At 36.3% G+C, this 24626-nt stretch overlaps 1 protein-coding gene and 1 long non-coding RNA gene across 6 annotated transcripts in view; one reads left to right on the top strand and one right to left on the bottom strand.

The window, feature by feature from the left end:
• Positions 1-24626, bottom strand: part of LOC107835673 (uncharacterized) — a 152748-nt gene that overhangs the window by 119186 nt on the left and 8936 nt on the right. The window lies entirely within an intron of this gene.
• On the top strand, positions 2257-24467 carry igfn1.1 (immunoglobulin like and fibronectin type III domain containing 1, tandem duplicate 1). Of its 5 annotated transcripts, XM_016668897.1 has the most exons (26): positions 2258-2402; positions 5493-5578; positions 9714-9833; positions 10813-10955; positions 11087-11186; positions 11296-11340; positions 11850-11883; positions 11985-12168; positions 12298-12411; positions 12492-12660; positions 13315-13587; positions 13725-14153; positions 14274-14327; positions 14370-14675; positions 17698-17822; positions 17922-18063; positions 18153-18446; positions 18535-18831; positions 19421-19600; positions 19699-19827; positions 19927-20235; positions 21148-21233; positions 21312-21504; positions 21583-21879; positions 22159-22485; positions 23335-24467. In XM_016668897.1, the coding sequence occupies exons 2-26, from the start codon at positions 5530-5532 to the stop codon at positions 23337-23339; spliced, it is 4404 nt and encodes a 1467-aa protein (XP_016524383.1). In that variant the 5' UTR covers positions 2258-2402; positions 5493-5529; the 3' UTR covers positions 23340-24467. The 5 variants fall into 5 exon arrangements, with proteins under 5 accessions (XP_016524385.1, XP_016524383.1, XP_016524382.1 ...); XM_016668896.1 differs by lacking the exon at positions 14274-14327 and having other exon boundaries at positions 13725-14235; positions 14377-14675; XM_016668899.1 differs by lacking the exons at positions 14274-14327; positions 23335-24467 and having other exon boundaries at positions 2257-2402; positions 13725-14235; positions 14377-14675; positions 21583-21878; positions 22157-22283.

Raw genomic sequence — 24626 nt, 5'->3', positions numbered from 1 at the left:
GACTGGAGGCATCAATTTCCCTGATCGCATGGTGCATTTCCCGAAGCTTTAAAACATTACGAGAAGCTGATAAAAGTGTCTCTCTGATTATGAGACTATTAAAATTATCTAGACAAAAAATATGGGGCAGCCACCCAGAAGAGGAAATCTAGTGACCTGCACCACTGGCTGGAGGAAAACTGTTTTCATGTCAGACTGATTTTAACTATGAATCGTCTCAATGTTCTCTAAATTTCAAACATTACTCAACCAAAAGATGCACAATACACAAATAAGGGATACTGCAATGGATATACACTTAATTTGTAGTAGTAAAGCTCTGACATACCATTGTGACTCAAATGGATTAATGGCAAGAGCAGAAGAGATACTGATGGAGGAAGCAGACTTAAATTAAGGAATGAGATGTGCTATAATTAATATAGTTTTATAACTGGATGGTGGGTTGGAGGTGAGAATTCTGAGAAAGAACATTAGCTAAGATTTGGTGAGTTATAAATCATAACTAATTTATGTTTATATTGAAATTGCTAAATCTTTACATTTCTATGTGAATATTTACAATACATTTCAGATCAGTTACTACTTCCTGGTGATCAATGATGAAGTTTATTTGTACAGCATATTTCAGCAACAAGGCAGTACAAAGAGCTTTAAGTTATAAAAACATCACACAGTCTACAGTTGAAAAAACCAGTAAACATTACATTACACAACACAACAAATCATATATCCTTAAACATAACCAGAGAAACTTGACCGAGTCAATGTATTCAATACATAATGCAATAATAAAGCAAGTCAAAATTTGCAGAAACTAAAACCTCCTGAGATACTGACATGAAGTTTGTATGTGGTAATGCACTATCAGCTACAAATTTACTCTATTTCTGAGTCTAAACAGACAGATCTAAGATCCCCTGGAAGATGACACTTGGAAGTAGAATTCTTTGCGTACAGTGTTTCAGATTTATAGTTGTTGTTGTGTGCTGAAGTCAAACTTTACTGCTAAAGCCATAAAGATTTGGGGAATGCTGTAAGACTGGCATGTGGCTAAAGAAACACATTTAAAAGAGGAATGCTAGACTGTGTCTGTTTAAAAATATTTGGTAACATTGGTAACATTTGTGGGTGGTTTTACCAATTTCTATATGAAGAATAAAACAAAACACTGATATTCACGATATGGACATGCTGATGCTACTGGGGATGTAAATTTTAAATACTGAGTAAATAAGAACAGATACTGTAGGAAGAGTACAAATAGAATTGGATATCACTTGGTCACTGGATGTTGGATGCTTAGGATCAAATTGCAATGTTTGTCTAAAGGCGCTTTTAATAGTCTCCCACTGCATGTGAATTTGTGAAGGTGAATGTTTATTTGTCTGAGTAAATTATGATTGTGGATGCTTTAGATCAAATTTCAGTTGGAAATAGAAACAACATAGCCTTCCTGGCTCCAGTAAAGGCTGAACATGCGATGGGATGGAATAATGTGCCTCTTTATTTAAGTGTTTCTGGACAGTGACTGGCAACTTCTCCCTTCTCTTTAAATAATACATCTACTCACAATGACCAAATGTAGTATCAGAGGCTTTAATAGACAAACATGTTTCCAGCTAACTCTAAGTACGCTTTCTTCAAGTGATATGATATTTTGAATACTATTGTTGTCTGACCACTTCTAATTATAAGACTATATGGATTATGGCTTCAGTTCTAAAGTGTCTGCAGCAAAAATTGTCAAAGATGACAGTTTCTCTAAGTAGCAACCTTCATCCAATAGACATTATTGTCATTATTTCCACCCCAGTTTTTCAAATCAATATCAGCCATTTCAAGACAGCTTATTTTGTTAATTAAAGTTGTCGGGAAAGTAATTGCTATGTTCAAGTCATCAAGAATCAATTACTGGAGGTGAATGTCTAAATCAGACTGTGAAATTATAAATGCATGACAGCACACAGAAGAGTGCACAAATGTTTATGTTTGTGCACTTAGAGACTTATCCAAAAGAAAACTTCTGCAGTTGAGCATTGCACCTCTAATAAGAGAATAAAAATTTAAGGATGCCACGCCTTAAACATTCATGGTTTCTAAGCTGCAGGGCATTTTTTCACCTCAAATTTAGAGCCAAACTTGCATATCCAGACCGAAGTACAAAAAAATCTTTACGAAGTATTTAACCCACCCTGCTTCACCGCCCACTTGACCTCTAATGCCTCTGGAGTCATCACTGACATGAAAAAAGCCTAAATGGATTTTGGCAGTCACTGGGTCCGAGCTGAAGTAAAGCATCAAGCACTGCTTTGCAAGCTGCAGGAAGGATCTATTACGGTTAAAAAAAATAGGGGAAGGCACAGTGTGACCAGAGTGCTGTCTGAAAGAGAAGGGAACAGGTAGGTGGTCCACAAAATGAAAGCTTGATCAGAAATTTTACAGAGCAGGGGAGTAAAAAAGATATATATTTTTTGCATGTTTCCACATGCTAACATCCAGATTAATGCTTCGTGTTGAATGATGGGATAGAAAAGATAATTGCACTAGTTTAGGCAGTTGCAGTGGAACTGTAAAAAAGAAACCATGAGTGTTATCCTTGTCCAAGAATAAAGCTTGCCGTTTTAAACTCAATACCTTGCACACCTAGTATTACATTGCAAAGTATTTTAAAACATTATTCATTAGGCTGTAGATTAAATGTTGCATATTTGCTTCTGATGCTTGAAATCACCTTATGCTGGTTACAGAGCTTAAATTTCACACTTTTAAAGAGGTTGGATCAGTGAAATATGGACAGAGATGTGAAGCTGTTGGATGAAAACTAAGTTTAGATGAAGGTATCAATTCAATAGTAACCTGAGCTTTAGGGGCTGGGAAGCAAGAAGTGGACTGTAGTTTGGCAAGTGATCAATTTCTTTTGACGTTGAAGAATCTGCAGAGCTGTGTTTCATATTGTCTTCTCCATGCATCTTTAGGTGGTACACCTTAAAATGTATGCATATCAAGATCATCGTTAGAAACATAAATGTCTTCAATGCAATTAAATAAAGCAAATAAAAAAATTCTAAAATGGAGAAAATATTTTTTTTTTTCAATTTGACATCATGCTATTTTTGAACACATGAGCAAATCCAAAGGGAGGTTCATGTAGCACCATTAGAGCTCATTTGTCACCAAAGGTCTTACCATTAAGCTGAGTTTTGTGAGTTACATTGCTCAAGCCACTTTCTGTCTTGTTCACCCTGCTGTGATCACCGACATGTTGGAGGAAAAAAAGCAAGGAGCGACATTTGAGAAGCTACTAGATGCCATTTTCAGAGTATGTGGTCAGTGGTGCAGTCAGCTGAAGTGGGTGGAAGCTGGATGTCACGTACTGCTATTATATTAAGTATGTTCTGACTTTGTGTTGTGCGATGACTTCAGAGACTTTTCAGAAAACTCTTCTTTTAAGATGTTGTTTGTTCTTTTTGCAGGAATTGGTTAAGTATAGCCCAAGGCAAGTTATATAGACAGTAAAAGATTAAGAACATTACCCAATGATATTTGTGTACATATTAATGTTTTCAAATGTGTGTCTGCTTTATAATTTTGTATGCTACTAAAGTGTATACAAAATTATAAAGTTTTGAATATGTCCACAGTAAATCAAATGCACGTCCAATATTGTTTGGTGTCCGTTTTACAGTCAAAACCGATTTAGATTTCAGTTCAATTAATTTCAATTTATTAATATATACAATGCCAATTGATAACAAATGCCAGGAGCCAAACAGATACATCAATATACAGAAATGTTCAACAATTTCCATCAACATATAGAGACACATTCAAAGTCAATTACATACACACCAATTCAATCCTAGTAATAAAACAGTGTCCTCAAGTTCAGTTTATCACGCTAATTGGTTATAAGTTTCCAAGGAAACCCACCCAACTGAACTGAGCTACTGACTTTTAAAGCATTCAGTTATTAACTTTGCAGAAATTGCTCATAATGTGCATGGATGTTGTGAACATGGAAAAGAAGACTTCCTTTTAATAGAAAGAAAACTACTGCAGAACCTGGTTCAGTGTGAACAGTTATAAGTCACAATCGACTAGAGATTTAAGAAGACAGAGGGAAACTCAAGAAAAGAGCAACACTTCCTTTGTTTAAGAGAGGAACAATTCAAAAAAGCTCTGAGTTAGGGGTAAAATCTATGGGATGCAATACAAATAGAATTAGATGAAGCAACATCTTTAATGCCTTCGCTTAGGAGAGAGATAAAGGATTGAACACAGAAAGAAAGGGGTCACATTTGTCATCTACAGAGATGACAAATGTGTGTGTGTGTGTGTGCGTGCGTGCGTGCGTGCGTGCGTGCGTGCGTGCGTGCGTGCGTGCGTTCTTCAGCAAAAAAAAAAAAAACTTCAATCTGGACAGATGAGACTAAAATGGATAGAGTGTAAATTCCAAACCAACTAACCAAACGGTGTCGTTCCAAACATATAAAGAATAGGAGTTTAGAGAGTCATTTCTATTGTAATACTTACTGCCAGCTTGGCTTTTCTTCTTCTAAAATTTGTTGCAACATTGGATTAATATCCCATGGTAATGGAAGACAACTGTTCCTCGTGAAAACCTTGCATTCTAATAAAATTGCTGCTATGTTAGCATTTCCACGGACCTAGCATAACCATTATATAGCTTTTTAGTTTTGAATAAAATGCGAAAGTCTGCTGAAAGTAGTCAGTGGACTTTTGGCAGACATTCAACTGAAAGTCCGCCGACAGTCTAATGGTGGTCAATTTTGAGTCTGGAAACGTCTCCCAGGTTAAAAAGAACCACACTGATGGCTTTTGTCAAAATTCATGATAAGAAGTGTGACCGTTTTAGTCAGTTCATGTCTGCATGAAGCTACAGATTACTTTGTTGCTTCAGTACGCAGAGCTTTGCCAAGTTGTGCACATTCCCCAGGGTATTGTACCAGCAAATGTTGTTTTTTATACCTGAAAGTAGCTTCTCTTGCAGATTTTTTGTTCTAAAAATATGTAAATTCTTTTCAAATGCCCAAACACTGCCACTTTATGTAGTTTTAAATATTCAATTCTTCTTCATGCATCTTTAAGGCTTCACTAAAATCTGTGCTTAATTTACAGCTGCCTGTGAAGACCTCATGAGACAGGAACTCGGATCATGTTATGATCAAGTTACTGTAAATAACACCAGCTGCTGCCTCTTACTGTCAGGTTTTGGAAACTGCAATCAGTGGGCAGGAGTGGTATAACTAAAAAGCCTTTTGAACTTGAAGTTAAAAAAATGTTCTGAAAATGGCAGATATTTCTGTAAGAATCTTTGAGTGGTCTGTGCTTATATTTTCAAAGAGAATTCGTTAATAATAAGATATAAGCCATCTCTAAGTCTGTCTCCTCAAAATCTGGGGAAAATATGAGATATGTATGTATGAGGTGCTAAGAGTTTTTGTTGTATCTCTCTGTCTTTTGTTCAGAGTCCTCTGAATCTGCTGATCTGAAGAGGAAATAAAGATGTTGAAGAAGACAAAGGTGGACGATGAAACTGCCACTGGGCAGGCAGGTAAGTGCAGAAGTCAGCCAAAGGTTGGTATTCCAGCTGCCTCTCCTTACATTTTCTTTTACTCCAGAGATCATCAACATAGTACAACTTAACTACACTTTATAAGTAAACTTCATCGTCATTTAAGATTGCCACCAAGAACCAAATATGTACAAGACGTGGACATACTCAAAACAGCAACGACAAAGAAGACAGTACCAATGTCATCGAGTCTTGAAAGATCTTTGAAGATGTGGAACCCAACAATTTTTGGTCAATGCCGGGAACAGCTAATAATTGCAGAGGAAATAAAATTAAGTGGAGGAACTCAAACTGTCAGTGACAATTTAGTTGCTCTTTAACCTTTAATGCCAAGATATCTCACCAAAGAAGATACAGACAGAAATGGTGAGATCACCCAATTCATGCATCACAAAGACAAGAAACAACTATCAAGTTACACCGGTCAGAATTGCATTCTGGTTATGGTGCTTTTCTCTTTCCCAAGAACAGAATCAAAAAATGTAGTCAAAGAAGATTGAATTAAACCAAGATGTAACCAGGAAACAGGAAACCTCTCTGTTCCTGATGAAATGTGGTAACAAAAAAATTACTGAACGTCCAACACATGACCTGATGGCGACATGGGAGTCAATACACCACATTAGGGATGCTTTCAAATAGTCACGGAATTGAAACAATATCTTTCTAAAATGGATGTTCTTACAACCTGCTTTTCTCCAAGTATTACCTGAATTAATCTCAAGCACCAAGCAGAAATCATCCTGAGAAGTCTGCAATGTGGAACTATGTAAGAAAGCTTCGTGTTGAGTCTTAACAGTTGCACGGCACAACTCTTCCAAGCCATATGCTAACATGCTGCATTATCTTTTGTATATCACTAATAGTTTTTGTTGTGTTGTCAGTCTCTGCATATTTGATCTGCAGATATTCTGTGTTGTATTTGTCCACCCAACCTTGGGTTACAAACTGTTTATATTATGTGGTCCCTTGTGTTTCTTCTATGTTCTTAATCCTGTCAAAGTTCCAACCTGCCATGGTTCTTCTGTCAGGATTTATATTTACCTGTCCTGTGCCTTTTCCTTCTGTCATGTTGCGTGTTAAATCGACGGTTCTGAGGGAGTACACCAGGACGACAAAGGTATGCAAGAAAAAAAGATAATGAAAATACAAATGAATAATTTTCTGCATGCATGATGCCATGCTGGGTTTCGTTGCATGAAAAATTACATCTTCATTATCCTCATCTCTGTCCTCAACCTTGAAAGGTGCTTTCCAAAAATGGATGACAAACCTTTCTGTGGCACAATGGATCCATTTCATTGTGACAACCTTCATACCATGTGAAAACTTGTGACAAGCTGTTACAAGAAGGCGTTCTGAATGATTGTGATGTCTCTACTTCAGCTTGAGAGTCGATGGGAAAATGCCACTTTTTACTGACAACCTTGAATCCAGATCTGTCCTATACAAATGTGACCTTCAAGCTCAACTCAGGAATCTATTCTGCAGGAAACATCACACAACATGACAATCCAGAGAAAGTGACTAAAAAAATATGCTGTTGTTATTCTCATTAAGCTCAAAATAAGTCAAATTTTGGACTGTTTACCCACAAGGAAGGTTAATTATAAATTTTTGTTGTTTCTCAAAGAAAATATATATATTAAAAAAAAAAACTTAAAATAATAATAATAATAAATACTTCTGAAACATTTGACCTTTTTATGCTTTCTAACATGTAGTTGACATGGAGTCGCTTGGATACAAAAACCACAAAATGTGTAGTCATTTTTTTACCCCTACATTGAAGGCTTATGATAAGCAGCTTAACGGACACCCCCGACATGTACAAGCCTTGTAAAATAACTGATACTCTTTGAATGTTTCCACAGTTTCCAACCTTCAACGTATTTTATATGGATGAGCACATGGTTTTCACAAATGATTTCTAATAAAAATCTGAAAAGTGGAAAATACCATTTGAAAATCAATTTTACTCTTATATTGCTATACAACATCCAGTCCAACGAATTGCTTTAAAAAGTCACATAATAAAAGAACATACAGCCATTTGCAATTTAGCCACAGCTTTATTACAGCTTTCAGGGCTTTGTGAGAGATTTACTAAAAAAAAAAAAAAAAAAAAAAAAAAAAAAAAAAAAAACATTTTGAGTTTAGCTCGGGCCTAAAAATACAACCCAACCCAGCTGGACCCCATAAACATTGTGTCTGAGCCTGATCCAATCCAACTAATTGACTCTAATTAGAGGCCAGTGCCCAAAGTACCCCAACATATTTTAAAATGCTACCAGTTAAAAAAAAATTCCAGATCTCTGAATTTGCTCTTTACTTGCTTAGAGCAACTTTTCCCACTTTTAGCTTTTATTATCTTCCTGCTCCATCTGTCGCTTTTTGTAACTGCAGGGTGAGTCAAGTGCAAATGTTCCATAAACATGCAGTTTGAAAGCAAAGTACCCCATTACTAACATATGGAACAATCAAATCATTGATGTACAAAAAGATGTTTAAATTATATTCTGAATTTAACAGGGAGCTAATAGAGAGAAGCTAAAGTAGAATAAATGTGATCTCTCCTTTTACGTAGTTTTCATCTTGGTTTTAAAACCAAGATGAAACCAACCAATATCCATTCCCTTCACACTTTAGCTGGCTAAAATAAAACTATCAGTTAGGTTAGTAAAATGGAACAAAATGTAGTGAAAATCTTTTGTGGGTTTGTATAACAGCATGTTTGGGTCACAGTTTGTTCCGCTTTAGTGGCATTTTCCCAACAGGATCACACTCCTTTTGGGTAAACATACATGCCTGATATCTAGGCCCCTCTCGTACCAGATTAAAACTGCACAATGGAATAAAAACCTTGTGGGGTCTAGGAGAGTTTATCTGTTAAATATTAAAAGCGCACTGAGCTTCTCATTATTCACATGAGAGTTCCCTGACTGTTTTGAACTTTGACAGAACTTATGTATGGAAATAAGTTGTTGTGGTTTCTATTTGTAATGCCAGCATAGAAGTCCTTGAAGAGGCATAGGGGAGTGTAATGCGCCAGCAGCAGTGGAGCTGGCACAGCTGTGAGGCTTGTTCCTCTGAGAAGTTGAAGCTGGACTGGCCATGCTGAGCTCATCCTAAGGCTACTATAATTCTCTTGGCAGTATGGCTGTTATGTGCAGTGCATCAAGTCACTTCTCTGGCTTCAGTCAAAAGGACATAAGCAGTCAGCTGTAGTGAACAATTCATGTTTTCTTTGTCAATGCTATAGGAGTGTGCTCAGGCCCCTTTTGACAAATAAATTAGTAAGTGTTTGGTTCATTGCTGGAGAAGGACACCTAGTTAGGGAGAGGATTACACACCTCTAAATTCTCCCCAGGCTGTGATTATTGAACGACTAAAGAAAGACTTGAGTTTTTCAGGCTGCACTTTAAATGCATCATTTTGCAGTTTTACAGTCTAATGTTACAACACTCACAGTGGGACTCAAATCACAACCTAAGGCTTTAGCGGCTTGGCTTGACTGATTCACAAGTATCCTAATGGAGTCTTGTAGCAGATTACAATATGTGCTCCAGATGGCACGCTTATTAGTGCACAGCAGTCTTTTAACATGCTGAAAACACTAAATGTGTTTCATTATTTACAGTAAGGTTGAAACTGGCAGTGGAGATCCAGAAACCTCCAATCAATGTGATTCTCATGCACTGTGGTAGAATGACCAGGATAGCAGAAGACAAAAATAAATCGGATCAGGACAGATAACATAGCCGCGGAAGGTTTTCCAAATTTTCTGCAATCCATTGATGTTTGGACTCTCGTGCAGCTCTTTCAGACCACACAGCAGTCATAGCCTGGTGTGAGTGGGCCTTAAAAGACAATCATACATCCTGTTAATTTTTGTTTTGTTTTCATTATGAAATCAATTTCAGCGCTGTTCAACTGTCTTTTTTTATGTTATGTTGTGTACCTGATGGAGCAAAAATATATATATATATATATTTCAATGATTAAAATACACATTTAAAGGAATTGCTGCTTATTTGTGCACTTATACTTGGTTTTGCATCATTCTGTTTGTAAGCTAATTAATTGGTTCTTAATTGGTTCTTGATTCATTTAGGCATCAAGAAGAAATCAAAAGTGCCTGGTGTCATGATTACTCAGTTTATGGAGGAACTTCCTGAAGGAAAAACAACTCCAGATTTCACACGGAAACCCATAGCCCTTACTATACAAGAGGGTAAGATTTTCCTGTCTGCAAATATGAACTGTGTTTTTAAGATTACCTGGAAAGGAGCAGAATGGTTGGGGACAGATAATCTGAGCTCAAAGGCTTGAAGGTTAAGGTTTTAGAAACAATACACCCCTTTAAAAAAAACTCAAAACACTTGCACATGTCTGTTCTCTGCAAGAAGTAGGAATTTTAGACAATTTTTTTCTGTGAAACTGCAATCTTACCACAATTAACAGCTGAAAAATCAATGCAGTAGGACAATATAAACAACCACAAGGTAATGTATTGCAAATATATAGCCCCACTTCTAAAACAGAGAATGATATTCATGATGATAAATGGTTACATGTAAAGAGTTAAGGAAGAACTATAAAGACAGGAAAATGTGAGATATTTGTAATACGCAACAAGAATTCCATCACTGATTTTCATTAACCAATATTTTAAACAATGTCATAATCAATATTTCAGAAGGCAATTAGAATTTTAACAAAGCTGTGATTTCTTATTTTCCTTTTGGCAATATTTTGATCTCTCCAATTACATTTTAAGAGATCATTATGGTTACCCTCACTCAGGTGTCTGAGAGCTTCATCATCTCAGTCACCAGTGTCCGAAACATTACAGAAAGCATTCCATGTCCTATTAAACAAGAACCTAGAGCTGAAATATGATCACGTTCCAGGAACAATGTATGTCAATTATATTAAATATTTACTTAACTAGCACTATATCCATAAATACACATATTTTTGTTCGAGGCAGAATCTGATGCCAGCCAGACTAAATAAACTATTATCTAATTGTTTTTTTGTAAATAAATACATTAAAAATACATTAAAAAAATCCTAAATTGTTCAATTAAAACATTATCTATATTTACTCATTTGAATAATATGTTTTACTTTTGGTTCATGGCCAATTTATTTTGAAGTTTTTTTTGTTTGTTTCTTTTTAAGTTGACTGTAAGAGTGCTATGTTGCAGGCAAATTTGCATACTTTAAAGCCATTGTGGTGGGAGATCCAACACCTACTGTAACATGGAGCAGAGCAAATGGAGAAATCATTTTTCACACTGATGTGTGTCAGCAAAAATATGATCCGACATCAAATGAACATACCCTCGAGGTAAGTTTTAATAAAGCAAAAAATACAAATTGCTGTCATCGACAATAAATATAAAACTTTAATACATAATGAAACAATGACATTATGACTAAAAAATAAACTGACATTTCCTCTATTTACCCTTGTACTAGTTCCCTAAGGTAGCTCCAGAAGATGCTGACACCTACAAGTGTTATGCAACCAATGAATATGGGAGAGCTGTTTGTACCGTTATTCTGAATGTTATTGAGGGTATGATTAACTGTGTAAAACTAAAGCTGTTTTGTTCTGCTAAAGGTATCTCTAGATCATGCGGACACATTGTGAAGCAGAATCAAAGTTTTGTATCGTTTGTTCACAGTGGGATTCTCTAAGACCAAGGAACTTCAAAAGATTCAAGGAGAAGGTAAACCTTACACAACTAATCTTTACACATATAAAATCATAACTGTCCTTTCATTTGCTTTTGTTAGTATGCTGATTTACTACACAACACATTCCAGACTTTGAAAAAGCCTTAGGCTAAAATAAGATTTCATCGCAGCAGTACATTACCACAAGTTTTGACAAAATAATACTTTTATTACTGTAATTACTTGTGTAATTTTATTCAGTGAAAATTATGCTTTTAAAAATATTAGATACATTTTTTCTTTTTATAATTAGTGCCACATTTAGTGGCATCTCTTACAAATCATGTAAAATAAATGTGACAAAACATTTTTTTTCTACTTTTTACTTTTGTCTAGACACTTTAATTTAGTCATCTATAACTATGTTTAACATGTTCAGGAAAACAGTTACATTTCAACAAAGATAGAAAGATATCCCATGCTTGCACACAGATGTGTTTTGAGTCAGTGAATTGTGAAAAGAAAATGTCTGTTTATATAAACTGTCCCATATCTTCCCTAGATGCGACAGAGTTCAGAAAAAGACTCAAAACACGGTCAGTAAAATGTATTATCTTTTATTGTAGCCTAGTACCTTTTCAACCACAAGAACTAATGTTTTAGTCAAGCTCCACACAACAAATGTTTCACTTTTCAGTAATCCCGATGGAACTCGTGAGGAAAAGACAATGGATGCAAACGAAAAGGTCTGGGAAATCCTGCTTAGTGCAGAAAAAAAAGATTACGAGCGAATCTGTGCAGAGTATGGCATCACTGACTTCCGTGGCATGTTGAAGAAACTTACTGAAATGAAAAAAGAACGAGAAGAGGAGATTGCACAGGTACAGTTCCTGCTGCTTCTTGTTCTGGATGAGTTATGATGTTCCCCCAAAGCAAAAAAGTACCCTTGCATGATTTATTTTTTCTAATTATTTTCATGATTTACGTCCACCTGCTTATTTTTGCTATAGTTCATCTCACATATCAGGACGCTCAAACCAGTTGAGGTCAAAGATGACGACTGTGCAACAATTGAGTTGGATATGGACCTCTTAGATTCCGGCAGCAAAATATTTCTGTACAAGGTGAGACACACGGACAATCCTTGTTGATTTTGAAGAATTTTGATAAAAATAAACCATCATATAATTGAAAATCTCTGCAGGATGGTGTCATGGTGCCATTCTCAAAGGAAGAGGGAGAAGGAATGAAGCATAACTTAAAACAAGTTGGCAAAAAATATGTGTTCACAATCAAAAACCTAAGTAAGGATGATGCTGGGCTCTACTCTGTGGATGTGGAAGGAGTCAATGTATTTTCCACAGATTTTAAAGGTAAGACCCTTTAAAATATTTCAAGGCAACTTGAAATATTTGTGTTTGTTGTTTATTTTACAATTCATAACATAATTCAAACTTTAAGATGTACCAGCAAAACAAGGTAAAATTTGTGCCACTTTTTTCTGTGGTTTTACAGTGATAATTTAGAAGAAATGTCATCTGACTCCAAAAACAGAACTGGCTCAAGAATACCTGCTTTGTGAAAGAAAAACACATAAAAAGTTATTGGCAGGAGTAAATCTTCTAGTGACTGCATATAGGACAGGAACACTGTCAAATATATCAACTCTTAGCCAGTGGTAAAATATCCAAGATGAAAGCCAAAGTAAAATTTGGTGGCAGCAATGTCTCCTTTATTGCAGAGGAACTGGGATAAACATACAAAGATATGGTCATTAACAGACACAGAACGTAGTCATTGACTGCTTGACACAGAAACAGACATTTAACTTATATGAAATAAAAATCAAACATCTGCTGGGAAATTTTTTGCTTTTAAAATGTAAAATATCTCACTCAATGTCAAACTGATGTTTGTTTGAATCAAACATGCACAAAGTGTCCATCAATGAGACTTAGATAAGTTGGCATTGAATTACATTAATAGAAGTAATGAAAGGCATTTGTCTCACTCTTCAAACTCCGCAGTGCCTGAAGTTGACTTTGCTGTCAAAATCCAAGAGGTCAAGGCGGAAGAACGAGAGGATGCTCTCTTTCAGTGTGTACTCACTGCACCAATGAATGAGATCAACTGGTATGGCAAAAGCGCTTTGCTGACAAATAATGAGAAGCATGAGATCATTGTATCTGAAGATAAGCTCATTCATAAGTTGATTGTGCGAGACTGCCTGCCTCTGGATGGTGGCATTTATGCTGCTGTGGCAGGAATTAAGTCTTGCAATGCCTGGCTTGTGGTTGAAGGTGAGAAAACTTTTATTGCCCATTTTCGATGTTTGGAAATAAGCTTCTGACCGATCGAAGATACCTCAAATATGAAAACACAGTTACAAGACCACAATTTTGTTTATTTACATCTTTATTTCATTTTTATTTTACAGTGGAGAAAGATCCAGCCAAAAAGGGCAAAAAGGCAGCACGGAAAACCACCATTGCTGGAGCCGGCAATGATGAAGAACTGCTGAGAATAGCAAAGGAACAGCAAGAAAGATATCAGAAAGAAATGGAAGAAAAAGCACAACTTGCCAAAAAAGCTCAAGAAGAGAAGGAATTGGCGGCTGCAGCTGTCCGAGCAAAGCAAAAGGCAGAGGCTGAGGCCAAAGCTGCAGCAAAGGCTGAGGCCAAAGCTGCAGCAAAGGCAAAGAGAGCGGCCGCTGGCAAAGATGGAGCTGTTAGGAAAACTAAGAAAAAAGTAGCTGGTGCTGGGGCAGATGGGGCCAGTGGGGCCACAGGGGGGGTTGTAGGTGTTGGTGCAGGTAGTGCTGCAGGTGGAGCTGCTGGTGCTACAGGTGGAGCTGCTGGTGCTACAGGTGGAGCTGCTGGTGCTACAGGTGGAGGCAGTGCAGCAGGTAGTCTAGCTGGTGCTGCAGGTGGAGGTGCAGGAGGTGCTGGTGCAGGTAGTGCTGCAGGTGGAGTTGCTGGTGCTACAGGTGGAAGCGGTGCAGCAGGTAGTCTAGCTGGTGCCGCAGGTGGGGGTGCAGGAGGTGCTGCAGGAGTTGCTGGTGGTGCTGCAGGAGTTGCTGGTGGTGCTGCAGGAGTTGGAGGGAGAGATGGGAGTGGAGCTGCAGGTGGGGCTGGAGGCAATGAGGGTGGAGATGTGGAAGGAGATTCTGAGGTCGAAAGTGATGAGGATTCATTTGAAGATTCAGATGAGGACATTGAGGGAGAAGGAGGGGGAGCAAAAGGAAGGGAAGGAGCAAAGGAAGGAGGAGAGAAGGGGGATTTGGGAGGCGAAGGAGAAGAGGGAGGAGAGAAAGGAGAAGGAGGAGAAAAGGGAGGGGAGAGGAGAAAACGAGCAAGAGCTGGCCCACTGGTTCCTGATACAGTTATAGGTAAGAAACTAAATCATAAAATTAATATTTTCATTACCATCAAATTCAATTTTCCTTTAGGTTTATTTTGACCCGGAAAAAAAATGTGTAAATGTAGAAAATGTGGGTTTTTTTTGTTTTGTTTGTTTGTTTTAATGGTGGGTTTTGTAAATACTTTACAAAAGTTTTCCAACAAAGATTGCTGACTTCATATCAGTCTAAAATCAACACCTAACATTACTCTATTATCTACTTTATAAGTATTGTAAAATTATTTAAAAAGTTTTGTATATCAAGCAATGTTTGATATATAACATAAATTGTGATACTTTTGTATAAAATTGACTATCATTACTGATAGAACATAAAGGATGGGGAAAAAAATGATCCAGAACAGAAGAGGAAATTCACAAATTGGCTTGTGAAAATCAAGTAGTAACTTTTACTCTTTTGGCCAGGCAGTGTATTTGATATATTTGGGTTTTCTGTGTAATAAGTGTACTTATATGTGTGTAAACATGTTTGTTTTCATTGTGTTATAAACCTCTTGTTTGATTTATAAAAACTGAGAACAAATTGGCAGGATTTAAATAGAAATGGTAGAAATCAACCTAGATATGGACATTTATGCATACTTGCTTTTATGAGTACATAAGAGCAAACTTTACACAAAGCATTCAAAATGCATCCCATGGTTGACATTCTCCATGACCCTGTTGCCCATTTTTTAAAATCTTTAACGTTTTTTTTTGTTTTTTTTTGTTTTGTTTTTTTAATGTTATTTGTCAGGCTAATTCTACAGCAAATGAAAAAAAAATATTGACTTGATCCTATTTAAAATGAAATCAACTAAAATGAAAAGCCAATAACGTTGGAAGAAGATATGCCCGAGGTGAGAGTTGCATGGGCGAGCAGCAAGCTGTGATGATGAGGGTGCAGATGAAGGTGAGCCAGCAACAGCTGGGATATGTTCAGACAGTGCACGGCACATCCCGTTGATCGAGCAGAGAGTTAGCAGTAAGATTGCCAAGTACTGCATTATTTGCTGCATGGGAGGTATCATCATTGCATTAAATTATTCAATGCATTGATAAAATTTACAGAGATATGGTATGTGGGTTAACAGAATACATTCGTAACCACTGGGCAAAAAGCTGTTTATTACCATAAATTTGCTGTTAAACTTAAAATATAAAAGAATGAATTAAAATCACGATTGTGCCTTAAAGGAATGCTAAATATATCTGATTCCAATTTATGTTTTGTTATGTTTGTGGAGTATTGGCTATATGTCAGTCTGTGAATATCAGTGACAGATTAGTCATTAACTGTGTTTCTTTGACCTGCAGGTTGGACATCAGCAGAAAATCCTTTTGTTTGTCTCAATGTTTGTCTTTTGTGGACAATTTGAAAGCTTTTGTGCTTTGAATGCCTCTGTGTTAACATTCCTGCTTGGTGTTTCAAATATTAATTCAGGATGAGATGGTGCACTCAGGCAAATGATTTTAGCACAGAGTAATATACACACTGCTTAAGACAACACAACTGAAATAGTCACTGTGTACATGAGGTTTTAACAAAACAGAAAAATCAAGAAAGAGATGAGCTGACCATGGAGGATGGTAATGCCCAGAAATATGTTTTTTTTTCTACTTTTTGTACATTTACTAAAGACTGACTTTCCATCAGAGAAATAAGAAGTTCTTCAAAAGAAGAAAGAACTTTCAGTACTGAAAGGGTGATTTCCTTTCTCAACAGCTTGTTTTTCTGTCAACATAAAGTGAATAGAGGAAAATAAATGGCACAGAAAACTCTTTTAAGCTTTAAGAACTCAACTTGTCAAACTGAAGAAAGCCTCTAGAAAATAAGCCATTTAAGTTCCATGTTCATGAAGACGTCTTCAATTCAAATGAAGGAAAAACACACTTTGAGATGTTATTTTTTCCTGACTTCATACATGAATTCTATTAAATTTAAAACATTACTTGAGATGTAATATTTCGCAGGTAAGTCTGTATGCAGAGAAGAAAGACTGCTCATTTATTTGTATAAAGTTCAATCCAGATATTCACAAACACTGCTTTAAAACAACTTGTTCCCCCATTACTGTCTGGCATGAAGTCGTACTTTTCCTGATTAAGATCATGTAGATTGACCAAAATTATTTCCACTTGCAAAATGTGAAAATAGTTTTTGTACTTTCTTCAAATTCAGAAGTTGACACAACATCTTAACATTTGATTTGATTTAATTTTAATGTGAATGACTGGGGTTAAATATTTTCTAACAGATGTGGTGAAACTTATTAAGGGTTGTAGGCCACCTCGCTCCCACACATTTTCTCCTCTGCCAACTATATGGTTCTCGAATGGCCACTCCAAAACATTGACTTTGTTGTACTGAAACCACTCTGTAGATTATTTTGACAACGCAGAGCATTAATTTACATTTGGTAGGCCTGTTTGTGTCTAAGCTTTAACCCTCTATTTTTCTGAATAATGTTCTCTGTGATGCTGGGATCTGTTTTGTGAAATCCATCAGCCCCTCCTGCAGGAAAACAACCACACAACATGATGCTGGGATGGTCTAGATATAACTAAGGAAATTATGGTCAAACATAGGTTCATAACTCTCTTCCTGATTTTTTAGCAAAACATTTTTTTTCAACACGTCACACATGGAAGCAGTGCTTTTAAGGGATTGAGTTAAAAATAAATAAACAGATGTGCATTAAATTAGCTGAAATATTGTGAACTTTTTTTATTGTCGTGATTTGGTCAAAATTATATACATGTGTAGTGATGGTAGGATATACGAGTAGGAATTCTTGGATTTGAAGAAAGCAGCAACCAAAAACTAAATCATAACTCTCCTAAAATGGAGAATAAGTAGACTGATTTTATGCCAGACAGTGAGGAAAAAAAAGGTCAGATATTTTTTCTGGTTTTAATTGTATTCGTGTTTAGAAAGAAGATAAAAATTAAGAAAACATGATTGCAAAAGGAGGATAATGCGTGCATTTATTAACTTACTTGCTTCTCAGACCCAGGTGTTCACTTTCACGCTGGACTTTCTGACTGCAAAGCCATTATTGGGGAAGCAGCAGAGTTAGAGTGTAAAGTAAGCAGTGAAGAGTGTGTAGGAATCTGGTACAAAGATGGAGCTGAGGTGAGTTCAGACCCCTAAAGCAGTCATTATCAGCAAAGTATACCTGGATGACACTGAAGCAATAAAGCAATGTTGTAATGTTTGTATTTTTTCCTCCAGATTCAGGCTTCTGAGAGTTTAACAATTTCAAAAGAAGGATGTTTCCACAGGCTTAAAATCCACAAAGTCACAGAGGAAAATGCTGGAAAATATAAATTTGAAGCCGATGGCCGAAAAACCGAGGCTGAAATTGCTGTTGAAGGTAAAAACATTTCCATAATTTACCAGAGTGTGAATGCAAGTCTTTAAACTGAATTTTAAAAAAGGTTTTGTGCATTTTCTTGGTTTCAGATCCCCCTCGATTTGATAAAGAGGAGCTAGAAGCATTTAAAGCTCCTGTGACTATAAAGAAGGGACACAAAGCTACTTATAAATTGTCTTACATTGGCCGGGAGCCAATAAAAGTCCAATGGTACCTTGAGGGTGAAGAACTTTCAAGTGAAGGCAATATAAATATTGAGACTTCAGATGGAACCAGTCGTTTGCTGATGATGAAGCTGCAGCACAAAGACAGCGGCGAAATCAAGATAAAACTGAAAAATGTGTTTGGGACAATTGAGGCTGTAAGCCAGCTAAATGTACTTGGTATGTATTTGACAAAAGTAACATGTAAGCATAATACATTCTGATCAACTAAAATACTATATTACCATACCATGCTGTATTCCGACAGATAAACCTACACCTCCAATGGGACCTCTGGAGATTGTTGAAGCCTCCTCCTCTGTAATTGATTTCAAGTGGAGACCCCCAAAGGACAGTGGTGGATGCAAGATACAAAACTACATCCTTGAACGACAACAAGTTGGACGGAACACCTGGAAGAAGGTTGGACCAATTGGCCCTGAGGCCAAGTATAGAGACTCTGACGTGGATCATGGTAGGAGATACTGCTACCGTATCAGAGTGGAGACTGAAATGGGAACCAGTGAAATGATGGAAACTGAAGATATTCAGGCTGGAACAAAAGGTAAGTTCAAGTTAAATGTATCAGGGGGTTTTTAACAACTGAAATAACCAATCTGTAGTGAAGAGAAATATAACTGAAACAATTAGTGTTGTTCACAGCAGATGTGTTCTGTGTCTTAGAAGCAGGCTCATTACACATATGTAACCATCCTGACTTTGATGTAAGTCCTCACCAGGTTTTACATACTCAATAAGAAAATAGTGGTAAAATGAATATTTCCCCTGTGTCAAAATTATTGTTTTAAATTGTAAATGATCTGTGCTTTACCAAATTCCAAAATGTTTTAAATCTTACCCAAATAGTCAAAACCACACAAAGATTCACCCATGTAGTTATTTATGAAACAAAAAAACAAAAAACAAAATGGAAAACTTGAAACTTGAACTTGATAATTGAAACAAATTTAAATTTAGTTAGCATGCGAAGATATTCAAATTGTGTAGATTTTCCTCTTCTCACATGTCTTCAATGATAACAGAATGTTAAATTTGACACCTGACATTTACGTAAATCAAGGAATTAAAACAAATATTATAACAAATGCATTTAAAAACAACTTGAAACAAATGTATGTTTCTTGTGCATACAGCATATCCTGCACCTCCATCAGCACCAAAGGTTGCCAGTGCCTTTAAGGACTGCATCAACCTCACATGGTCCCCTCCTGCTGACACTGGAGGAACCAGCATTCTGGGATACAACCTGGAAAAACGCAAGAAGGGCAGCAACCTCTGGGGCCAAGTTAACCCCCCAAATGAGATTATTAGAGGTTACATTATAGTTTATCTATGATTTCTGCTAATTCTTAGCATATTGTTATTTTTGAGGATAAACTAATCAAGAGTAGTCATTAATGTTCCTATTCAGGTAAAGGATTTGCTGTAAAAGATGTGGTTGAGGGCATGGAGTACGAGTTCCGTGTGTCTGCAATCAATGACTCAGGAGCTGGCGAATTCAGCACTCCATCTGAGTTTGTTTTTGCCAGAGACCCTAAAAGTAGGTGGATGTTTATAAATGTTGTGACAGAGCTGTCATTGTTAATCTACATAAAATATTTGTGTGACATTAAAAGTGGCGCCAAATCATGTGTTTCAGAGCCTCCTGGTAAAGTGCTTGATTTGAAAGTGACAGATTCCACCTACACAACCCTGTCCCTGTCTTGGAACAAGCCCAAAGACATTAAGGGAGAGGAGGATGAAGCAAAGGGATATTTTGTGGAAATCAGGCCTGCAGAAAACACAGACTGGGATCGATGTAATTCTAATGCAATAACCATGACTACATATACGGTAAAGGGCATGAAGTCAATGGCCATGTACTGGGTGAGAGTTATTGCTACTAATGATGGAGGTGAGGGAGTGCCTCAGGAGCTGGACAATTACATTCTCGCTATGCCCCCTCCAGGTAAGTACATTTGCACTTAAATCAGTCTCTAAAAATAAATTTAAAGAAACAGCATGCAAAACCATGCACTGCCAGTTTATCCGCTATTCCTTGGGGTGACATTAAGTAACAATAATTATTAGAAATTGAATTAAATTTCAACCCAAAGCCTAATCATTAAGGCTTATATTCCAAATAAGCTAAAAGGACAGAGACAGCTAAAACTGCACTGTGCATTGGTCAGTTATTTCCACATGGGTAGTAAAGTGGCTGAAAGCCTATAAACCTTTTCCAAAATAAAGATTTGAAAAACTTTACTTCATCCATTGTAAATGGATGAATTTGTAATTTCACCTAGTATGGATAGCTTTGCTTTGATCATATTAATATGAAACTTGGTAGTGTTGAAAGTGATAAACAGAAAGTGATGTACCACCTAGAACAAAAATACTACATTGCAGATTGCCTGCATGTAACTCAGCAGAACTTTTTTTCATTTTAGTTAATCTTTTAATAGCTACTTTAACAAAACTTATATTAAATAGCTTATTTGGTTATGTTAGGCCATGTCTGACCATTTGGTACTTCAACAAGATTTCCTGATAATTTGAGCAATATGGGGGCACAGAGAGACATTTGGTTCATTTTAGCTTCAAGTGTAGTTTATCTCTAAAAAGTATGATATATTTTTCTTTTCAATGTATTTCCAGGATATCTCAAAAAAAAGATGGGATGAATCATGATATGATTTTACAGATGTGCTTTACTGTATAATCAGCGCTATTATAGGTTATACAGAATCATCGTCTATATCAGTGTAGTGCGTAGGACAATACCAAGTTTTATAGTTGAAATTTATTTTGTCTTTTTGCAGTGAAATGTGTCTTTTTTCAGTTTTCATAAAAACAAAATTGCTTTCTATTCTTTAAATAGTGAGACCACGATTCACAGATGCCAAAATCAAGAGTTTCATGATTGTAAGAGCAGGAAATTCTGCAAGATTCACCATTAACTTTGAGGTACTTTATCAGATGATTTACAGAAGTTAATTCATACCTATAAACTCCTGGAAGTAATGTTTTCATATTGTGTTGTAGGCTTCACCATGGCCAGAGGTAACCTGGCTAAAGGATGGCGTACCAGTGTCTAAAAAGGTCACCATCAGCAATGCTGAGGGTACATCCCAGCTTTTGATCCCTTCTGCAGAACGTTCAGATACCGGCATTTATACCATCATAGTCAAAAACATTGTAGGACAGGAAACAATTAGCATTGAAATTAGAGTCACAGGTAAGTTTAAAACAGTGGTCTTCTTTCTCCATTGCTGTATAATTCAGTAGAGTGAGTAACAAAAATGTTGAACTCTAGATGAGCCAAAGCCACCAGGTCCTGTGGATCTGGATGAAAACGTGCCTGGCACAGTAACCATCTCATGGACCGCGTCTCCAGATGAGAAGCGGGATGACAGGCTGCACTACATGGTGACAAAGAGAGATTCAGTCAAGAGATCTTGGAACACCATTGCAGATCGAATCTTCAACAACAAATTTACGGCCTGTAACATCATGCCGGGTCGAGAATATCAGTTTAGAGTCTATGCCAAGAATGACATGGGCTCCTCTAAACCATCCGAATCTGCAAAGTGGCTCATTCCTGCCAAAAAAGGTGAACGGATCTGCTTTTCAGGTTTAGAAACATATGTTACTTTAGCATCACAAATCCTAAAGTAAATGCAATATTTTAACAAGTTTAAGTTTTATTTTGTTGCTCGGATACTCATAAAGCTGACCAAATATAGTTCACTTAAAGACAGATTTTAGCCCTTTTTCATGTAACAAGCTTGTCAAAGGAGGCATTTTTTATACTAGAGTGTGAAGAATTGCTTCTTTATTTTTTAAGTCAATAGTTATATTCTAATTAATTTTTTATATTGATTCTCTGCAGAAAAATTCACTGTGAAGATGCCAGAGTCCAAAGCCTGTGACCTGCAATGTCCTCCTAAATTCCTTGTCCCACTGAAAATGCACACTGCTCCACAAGGCTATGAATGCTACATGAGCTGCGCCGTAAAAGGAGATCCAACACCTCATGTGACATGGCTGCGCAACAACATCAGTCTGAATACCAACACCAACTACTTCATCTCCAACACCTGTGGGGTCTGCTCTATGCTAATATTAAGGGTGGGAACCAAGGATACAGGGGAATACAAAATTGTTGCAGAAAATGCTTTAGGAAGAGCAGAGAGTTCAACTAAACTCACAGTCAGAGGTAAGTCCTTAACAGAACGCTTTGCACAAGTGGAAAGATTACACGTACATCTCAATAAATTAGCATACAATCCAAAATTTTATTTATTTTAGTAATTTAAGTTTAAAAGTGACAGAAACAAACTGAAGGAAAACATTTTAAACGTGTATTTTTATCCCTCAAAGATTATTCCTCACAGCTATAAAATACAAAGCATGTAAACATAAAAATGTTTACTTATGGCTTACCAAATCTAGGAGGGACTGTTAACTTGATAGAATATAGCAAACAGTGTCTGCATTTCAAGCACATTCATATGAAGTTAAGTAAAAGGAAAATGTGTGGTAAAAAATAGCTGCACTTAACAACAAGGATAACGACAATCTCCAAGATGCATTCTTTTTCTGAAGCCAGTTAAGAAAATGAGAGAACATCAGATGCTTTTAAACCAGTGCCTAGATGATAACCTGAAAAAATGTGAAGAAAATAACTTGTTGGTTTCTTTAGTCATCCCAAGTTATATTATAAATGCAGTAATTCATGGAAAATAACCCCTCTACCAAGAATCGAAAGCACATGCTGTACAGTTCATGGGCAGGCTTTTTGAAAGGCCAGTTTCTGTATTAGACATATTTTATTTATTAGTCCTATGCAATATTAACATTTTCAGAAAAAAAGAATTTTAAGTTTTTAATAGCTGTAAGGAAAATTCATCAGAATTAACAGCAAGAAAAATACAAAATATACACAGTGCGTATCAAATGTGAGTGAGTTATGAGTTGAATTACTCAAATAAATTACCTTTGATATTCTAATTTACCAGTCAGTTAAATAAAAATGACTAATGATCTCTATTTGCTTTCTTTGCAGAGTAAAGGGATCTACAGACAATGCCACATAAGCCACGTAGTTGGAAACTGACATGTGTTTTACAATCAAGCAAATCCCAGACGTGTGTAAAATGTACATTCAGTGTCACAGATGAAGCCTTATCTCGAAAAGTTGATTGTCAAAACTTTAATGTGCAAATAAAAAATAAACCTAGGATGCCACATGTTCTTTATAGATCTAGTATTTAACCTGTTTCATTTTGTTAAGCTAGAAGGTTGAATATACAAAATACAAATTATATATTTAGTTTAACTATTTGCCATTTGAGTACCTGAAAAGATTTATTGATTTGATTCTACTGTGAATGCCTGATTTAATGATTTTAACATGAAGGTGATATAATTTTCTGCTGTTTCCCATTAGGCTGTTCTGCAACATAGATGGTTGCCGTCATTTTATTCTCACAAACTTTGTTTTGGTTGCCTGTATTCTGTTGTGAGTTTACCCGAGTATTATGTCAACTGTTATGAAATATGATGCAAAGGCAAAGCAACAGGAAAACTAAAAAAGAAAAAAAAAAGGATTAATACGCAAAAAGTTGTTTGTTTTGCGGGGTTTTGCTTTTGCTGTAATCTAGTCATATGAGATAGGTTCTGAGCAGACGTCAGGCTCCTTGGAGCTTTAAGGGGCTTCCATATGCTGACAAGTTTTGAATCCCTTACTCCTAAACATTAACCTTTCACAGTGGGAACTCAGTAGGAGAAAATGAGCCCTCCTGGGAGGAGTGAAAACAGGAACTGTTTTAGAATTTGAAAGTATGTTGAACTTCAATTAAACTTTACTATTAGATAACACTAGATGTTAGTAGGTCATTGTGAAAATGTTCATGTTTGTGCATGCAAGGTTGCAGTTTTAAGCAATTACTATGCTATTCATATGCCAATTTGTGTGAAAAGTTTTAATAAATATTGAATGTTGCATTTTGATGCAACTTTTTAAAACTGAACAATGAGTTAGTCAAGAACTTTAGATATAAAAAATACATTATGCAGAAGTATTAAAACTGATTCACTAAAACGTACATCCATGACGCATGTAACAAGTCTTTATATAAAGTGCCTCAAAATTCATCCCACATGTCAAGCTTCATTAAAGTTTGTCTGAATAATGTATGTCTACCATTCTCATGTTGTGACTGTTCATGTTTTTGAATTGTTCAATATCCCTTCGTAAGTGTCATGGAAGAAGGAAAGGTAAACATCCCAAACAACTAAAAACATGAATAATTTCTGGATGCAAGTCCTGAATGCAAGTTGAAGCTACAAAAATAT

Source organism: Poecilia formosa, unplaced genomic scaffold, assembly GCF_000485575.1.
Source record: "Poecilia formosa unplaced genomic scaffold, Poecilia_formosa-5.1.2 Scaffold18, whole genome shotgun sequence".
Taxonomy (NCBI): Eukaryota; Metazoa; Chordata; class Actinopteri; order Cyprinodontiformes; family Poeciliidae; genus Poecilia; species Poecilia formosa.
The sequence above is the reverse complement of the archived record's forward strand: the minus strand, read 5'-3'. Positions and strand labels throughout refer to the sequence as shown.

Coding starts and splice junctions, on each gene's coding strand:
- igfn1.1 (XM_007546929.2), top strand. CDS start 5,530: ATGTTGAAGAAGACAAAGGTGGACGATGAAACTGCCACTGGGCAGGCA. Junction 17,823..17,921: donor GGTACAAAGATGGAGCTGAG/GTGAGTTCAGAC, acceptor TTTTTCCTCCAG/ATTCAGGCTTCTGAGAGTTT. Junction 18,447..18,534: donor AAGCCAGCTAAATGTACTTG/GTATGTATTTGA, acceptor GTATTCCGACAG/ATAAACCTACACCTCCAATG.